Here is a 7,233-nt window from a genome sequence, read left to right as displayed (position 1 = left end):
AGGTCGCTATTTTGTGTACTGCTACTTCTTTACCCTTGTTTTTGCCAAACGTGTCCACAAATAGCTGGTCTAAATTTCTGATGTCAACAGTTGTTTCTCTATAGAACCTTTGAAATCTACCTACACTTTCCTTTCCGGAACCTCAAATATCCATAATGTTATTTCCTGATTAATGTTCACAGGGTACAACACTTTCAGGATAAAGTGAAGTCTAGCAGTGAGGACCACTCTATCCAGTAGAAAGCTTAAAGTGCTTAAAGTCCCACTTTGGAGATTTCCCTTCACTTCACGTCCCATAGCCAAAACTGGAAGTGAGAGGGAATCGCTGAAAATTAAGGGAATCCCTTGGGGACCCCTGGGTCACCAGAACTAGTGTCCCTGTTCTGATCATTATAATGTATATATTTACTGATCGTACTGTTGCTTTAATTTGACATCCATTATTAACAGGAAGTGTAGTATATTACACCCACTTCCTGTCCAGCAGATAATCTTTCTACAGTGAAGGAAGCATGTTAAAGACCTCCACTATTTCTTAATACTGGCCTTGGAAGCATAAGTCTGTAAGTAGGCTGTCATTAGTTTTCAATTAATTAGTATATGTTCTACTAATTCAACTACATTTCATCTGTTTGTTTGGTAGGATGTTTCTGTCAGGGAGTTCATTCAGCTAGGCCTCATTTGTGCTAGCTAGTGCCTTAACAGTATTGTAGCATGCCTGTTACTATTTGCATTTGTGATGTAATGTTAAATGCTAATGCATATTATTATAATTTGTGTTTTGCAGTTTTACAAAAAACTTATTCTCAGTAAAGATTACAACTATTAGCCCTTCCTCCTGAGTCTTTATTGGGAAGCTGTTAGCTGTCTGCCAAGCCTTGTACTTTGAACACATTGTGAGGGCAGAACAGTAAAAAGACTTTTAACACAGCGGGCCTAGTCTAAAGAAGAGTGGAATTATTCTGCTCATCACCAGCTAACCTCTACAGCCACAGACATTACAAAGAAGTAATCTGTTTCATCATGCAGCACACAGACAAGGATACTACACCAGTCATCCCTCAGCATACACAAGCAGAGGAAAGCATACACAATATGCCAACCAACAGGTCACGCTGCACAAGCTCCAGAGTCTCTAGTCAGTCGGATCAGACATCAGCTAGTGCTGAATCTGCCAGGTCCAAGCGCACTAGCTCTAGACATTCAAGCTGCTCTAACCTGTCATCCACCAGTGCTGCAGCTGCCAGGGCCCATGCAAAAGCAGAAGCCGCGCGTGCACTGGCTTCCTATGCAATACGTGAAGCTGAAATGATAAGAGAACAGGGCTGCATAGATGAAGAACATCATATGATTAAAGCTAAAAGTAAAGCTGAAGCACTTAGAAGAAAAGCAGAGGTGAAAGCATCTTTACATATTATCAAGCAAGAAAAAATAGCTTCAGCAGCCTTAGCTGAAGCCGAGGTGCTCATGAGAGCTGCCGAAGAACAGTACAGAGAGCCCTCTGTGATAGATACCCAGATGACACCACTCAGTGCAATCCAACGCACTTGTGAGTATGTACAATTGCACGCAAACATGGACACTGATCAACAGTCTAATGATGCATTAGAATCATCCAGGGTCCCGCTAGCAGCAGGCAACTTTGACATAGCTCGATGCTACAAGACTGAACCAGAACTTTACTATAACAAGCCAAGTAGTTACATACTCAGAGACCAATCTGTTGGTCCTTCAGGAAATCAAACGAATGGTGACATAATCCCTCCACGGGAAAATAAAAATCCGGCCTATAGCAGAAAGACTTGCAGTAAACGAGAACAACCACACGACTATAGTGGGTTTAACCAAGCATCCCAACTGTCTTACCAGCCACAGACATGCCCTGTGTTTGTTCCCAGAAAATGCCCACCTGAGGCAGCAGGAGTCACAGATGTGACAAAATACTTGATACGCCGTGAAATGGTGAGCTCTGGTCTCCTGAAGTTTGATGATCGTCCAGAAAACTATTGGGCCTGGAAGTCATCTTTTTTAAGCAGCACCCAAGAATTAAATATGAAAGACAGGGAAAAGCTTGATCTACTCTCCAAATGGCTCGGACCAGAGTCCACTGAGCAAGCCAAAAGAATCAGGTCAGTACATGTTCATGATGCGACAGCAGGGCTTACAATGTTATGGCAGAGATTGGAAGACTGCTATGGGTCACCTGAAGTAATTGAAGATGCACTTCTGAAGAAAATTGAAAATTATCCAAAAATAACAAACAAAGACAATCAAAAGCTGAGAGAGCTTGGTGACATACTTTTAGAGCTGGAGGTGGCAAAGGCTGGTGGATACCTGCCAGGCCTCTCATATTTGGATACAGCACGTGGAGTGAAACCGGTAATCGAGAAGCTTCCTTACAGCTTACAAGAAAGATGGATCACGCAAGCATCAAAATACAAGGAAGATCATCAGGTAGCATTTCCACCTTTCTCCTTCTTCGCCAAATTCATTGTGAATCAAGCTAAAATACGAAATGACCCAAGCTTCGCCTTTTTGAACATGGGAGGCTCCAGTTCTGTAAAGACAGAGAAACAACCTTCAGTGCACAATAAAGAACGCAGAGCAACAGTGTCTGTACGGAAGACAGAAGTACCGACTGAGTTTGAGGCCAACCAGGATAAAAGCTCAGGAATGCAAATTGAGGACCCAGATAAGCAGTGTCCACTACATAACAAGCCTCATCCACTGAGAAAATGTCGCAGTTTCAGATGCAAGACAATAGAGGAGCGCAAATCTTATCTTAAGGACAAGCGCATTTGTTTCAGATGCTGTGGTTCAACTCAACATGTTGCTAAAGACTGTGTGAAGACAATTCGATGCAAAGAATACAATAATGACAACCATCTGTCTGCTTTACACCCAGGACCAGCACCATGGAAAACAGAGAATCTGGTAACCCAAGAAGATCATGGTGGGGAGCAAAATGAGAGTGCATTACCAGCAATAACCTCAAAGTGCACTGAGATCTGCACAAACACATTTAGCTCTAGATCATGCTCCAAGATATGTTTAGTCAAGGTGTATCCTGCAGGCCTCAGAGAGAAGGCAATCAGAATGTATGCAGTCTTGGATGAACAAAGTAACAGATCTTTGGCAAGAACAGAGTTCTTTGACCTCTTCGGGGACAGAGGAAGTCCAACTCCGTATACTTTGAAGACATGTTCAGGAGTTGTGGAGACATCAGGGAGAAGAGCAAACAACTACATCATCGAGTCATTAGATGGGAAAACGCAGCTGACTCTGCCCACTCTCATAGAATGTGATATGATACCAGATGATAGATCAGAGATACCCACACCTGAAATTGCATGTTACTACCCTCATCTGATGCAAATATCAGACAAGATTCCAGTACTGGACCCAGGTGCTGCAATTATCCTTCTACTTGGAAGAGACATACTGAGAGTGCACAAGGTCAGAGAGCAATACAATGGGCCACACAATGCACCATTTGCACAACATCTTGACCTTGGATGGGTCATCATTGGTGATGTATGTCTGGATGGAGCTCACAAGCCGGCAAAAGTGAATGTCTACAAAACAAACATGTTGCAAAATGGCCGCACATCATGTCTTAGCCCCTGTACCAACAGGATACAGATTAAAGAGAGACTAGTCAACCCAATACAACAGCAGAAAGTTCAGAGTTACATGGAGGCCATAACCTCATCTAAAGATACAGATGAGCTAGGATGCAAGGTGTTTGAAAGAACGCGAGATGATGACAAACCAGCACCATCTGTTGAAGATAGCCTCTTCCTTGAGATCATGGACAGAGAAGTCTTTATAGATGAGTCAAACAGCTGGGTAGCTCCACTACCTTTCCGTTCACCACGACGTCACCTTCCTAACAACAAAGGACAAGCAGTAAAGCGTCTCACCTCATTGCGACGCACTCTAGACAGAAAGACAGATATGAAGGAACACTTCCATGATTTCATGCAAAAGATCTTCGACAGTGGTCAAGCTGAAATAGCACCACCATTGGAAGAAAAACAAGAATGTTGGTACTTACCAATATTTGGAGTGTATCATCCTCAGAAACCAGGACAGATACGAGTAGTATTTGACTCCAGTGCAAAGTATGAAGGCCTTTCCCTAAACGATGTCCTCCTCAGTGGACCTGACCTGAATAATACACTCCTTGGAGTCCTCATCAGGTTCCGAAAAGAACGCGTTGCAGTAACAGCAGATGTACAACAAATGTTCTACTGTTTCCTTGTCCGCAAAGATCACAGAGACTACCTGAGGTTCCTGTGGTATGAAAACAATGACTTTAACAAAGATGTTACAGAATACAGGATGAAAGTACATGTGTTCGGGAACAGCCCCTCCCCAGCTGTAGCTATCTACAACCTGAGACGAGCAGCACAGGAAGGTGAAGAAGAGCACGGAACAGACGCCAAACAGTTTGTCATGAGGAATTTTTATGTAGACGATGGACTCGCTTCTTTCTCCAGCAACGAAGAGGCTATCGACATCCTGAAAAGAACAAGAGAGATGTTAGCAGAATCTAACGTAAGGTTACACAAAATAGCGTCCAATAGCAGCAAAGTCATGGAAGCGTTTCCCTCAGAGGACCGTGCAAAAGACCTCAAGGACCTGGATCTAGGAACAGATTCACTGCCCCTTCAAAGAAGTTTAGGGCTCAGTTGGGATCTCAAAACGGACAGCTTTACATTTAGAGTATCCAGAGAAGAGAAGCCATTCACGAGAAGAGGTGTCTTGTCCACGGTCAACAGCCTTTACGACCCCCTAGGATTTGTAGCCCCCATAACCATGCAAGGCAAGGCTCTTATGAGAGAAATTACTACTGAACATGAACAAAGTGAATGGGATACGCCTCTACCTAAGGAGAAAGAAATGCAGTGGAAGTTGTGGAAGGACTCATTAATAGAGCTTGAACAACTTATCATCCAAAGGTCATATGTCCCTGTTTCTTTGTCTGCCACAAAGCAAAGAGAATTGTGTGTATTCTCAGACGCATCCACTATGGCAATAGCAGCTGTAGCCTACCTTAGAGTAATGGACTTTGAAGGACAAAGTTATGCTGGGTTTATCATGGGAAAGTCCAAACTAGCTCCACGTCCTGCTCACACTGTTCCACGTTTGGAGCTTTGTGCTGCTGTCTTAGCAGTGGAGATGGCAGACTTGATCGTTGCAGAACTTGACATTGAAATTCATGCAGTGAAGTTTTACACAGACAGCAAGATTGTGTTAGGATATATTCACAATGTTTCGAGAAGATTCTACATGTACGTGTCAAACAAAGTGATACACATCAGAAAGTCCACACGGCCAGAACAGTGGCACTACATCAGTATGGATAAAAATCCAGCCGATCATGGGACTAGACCTGTTCTAGCGGCTGCCCTTAAGCACATTAACTGGTTTTCAGGACCATCTTTTTTGACTAAATCAGAAATCGAAGAGACCACTCAGTTTGAGACATTTGAACTTGTAGAACCAGATAACGACAAAGAAGTACGTGCAAAAGTAACAGCGTTTAGTACCATAACTACTAGAGGTAACCTTGGCGCACACAGGTTTGAAAGATTCTCCAGCTGGAAGTCACTCATTCGAGCTATAAGAAAGCTTATTCACCTAGCCAAATCCTTCTGTAGAGCTACAAACACTGACAAGTGTAATTATCTTATGCAAGCCAAAATCATCATCATTAGATGTGTTCTGCAAGAAGTTTTCAAAGAAGACATCAAGTGCCTTCTTAAAGGAGAAGGGATCTCCAAACACTGTCACGCAGAAAATGGCAAGTTGATAAGCCTAACCTACAAAGTCGGAAATGTTGTCCTACTAAAAGACTCTCAGGTCCACCGAAACGAATGGCCAGTTGGACTCATTGTCGAGACTGTACCTAGTAATGATAGTAAGGTTAGAAAGGTCAAAGTTAAAGTCATGAGACAAGGCACCCCTAAGGTGTACTTTAGACCTATCTCTGAAGTTGTTTTACTTCTTAAAAATGAAACATAGTGGTATAATGTTCATTATGCCAGGTGGGGAGTGTTCTGATCATTATAATGTATATATTTACTGATCGTACTGTTGCTTTAATTTGACATCCATTATTAACAGGAAGTGTAGTATATTACACCCACTTCCTGTCCAGCAGATAATCTTTCTACAGTGAAGGAAGCATGTTAAAGACCTCCACTATTTCTTAATACTGGCCTTGGAAGCATAAGTCTGTAAGTAGGCTGTCATTAGTTTTCAATTAATTAGTATATGTTCTACTAATTCAACTACATTTCATCTGTTTGTTTGGTAGGATGTTTCTGTCAGGGAGTTCATTCAGCTAGGCCTCATTTGTGCTAGCTAGTGCCTTAACAGTATTGTAGCATGCCTGTTACTATTTGCATTTGTGATGTAATGTTAAATGCTAATGCATATTATTATAATTTGTGTTTTGCAGTTTTACAAAAAACTTATTCTCAGTAAAGATTACAACTATTAGCCCTTCCTCCTGAGTCTTTATTGGGAAGCTGTTAGCTGTCTGCCAAGCCTTGTACTTTGAACACATTGTGAGGGCAGAACAGTCCCCATTGGAGGATTTCACCTCTATTACTTTTCTGGGGACACCCCAACATGTGAGATTTCCTTTTACTTTCATTTTTAATGATAATGGTAAATGGTACAAATAGAGAAGGTGAATCTCCCTAATGGGGACACTGGCACTGACAGGGGTTCTAATCCCTCTCCACTCTATCCAAAAGTTAAAAAAAAAATTGCCTCTAGTTATACTTCAACAAAAGTTTGCTACAACCTATAACCCTAATCTAAATGTAATTGCAGATAAATTGGTCCTGGTGGTCTAATCTGCTAAGGAGTGTGACTGAGGGCCATTTTGGCCAAAATGGTACACTAATTAGTGCTACTACTGGTTACTGGCACAGTCCCCTGAGGTATTTGTGTACTAGCAGCATCAGGGGAAACGTGTATATCATCATTCAGTACCACTGCAAAGTGACAGCATCCAATGCCAACACTTGGGCATATAGAAATTGAAAATGAAGCAAGATCATTTTATTTTCTGGTATGAGGCAAAGATGTTCACCTCTGGATACCCCCATATCTCCGGTGTTAGTGCCCACTCATTTTTCAGTGATTTTCTCAAGAGGAAGTCTGCCTGTGTAGTCTGGACCTTGGCAATAGAGGTCATAAAAATCTCTAACAGAT

The 7,233-nt window shown here is 42.2% G+C and overlaps 1 protein-coding gene across 1 annotated transcript; it reads left to right on the top strand.

The window, feature by feature from the left end:
• Positions 1-443: 443 nt before the first annotated feature.
• Positions 444-6,533, top strand: LOC141112594 (uncharacterized). Its single transcript, XM_073605544.1, has 2 exons — positions 444-563; positions 788-6,533. The coding sequence occupies exon 2, from the start codon at positions 1,024-1,026 to the stop codon at positions 6,028-6,030; it is 5,007 nt and encodes a 1,668-aa protein (XP_073461645.1). The 5' UTR covers positions 444-563; positions 788-1,023; the 3' UTR covers positions 6,031-6,533.
• The last annotated feature ends 700 nt before the right edge of the window (positions 6,534-7,233 follow it).

This window comes from Aquarana catesbeiana, linkage group LG11 (genome assembly GCF_042186555.1).
Source record: "Aquarana catesbeiana isolate 2022-GZ linkage group LG11, ASM4218655v1, whole genome shotgun sequence".
Lineage (NCBI taxonomy): Eukaryota > Metazoa > Chordata > Amphibia > Anura > Ranidae > Aquarana > Aquarana catesbeiana.
Note: the sequence above shows the minus strand (reverse complement) of the source record. Positions and strands in the feature narration are given on the sequence as shown.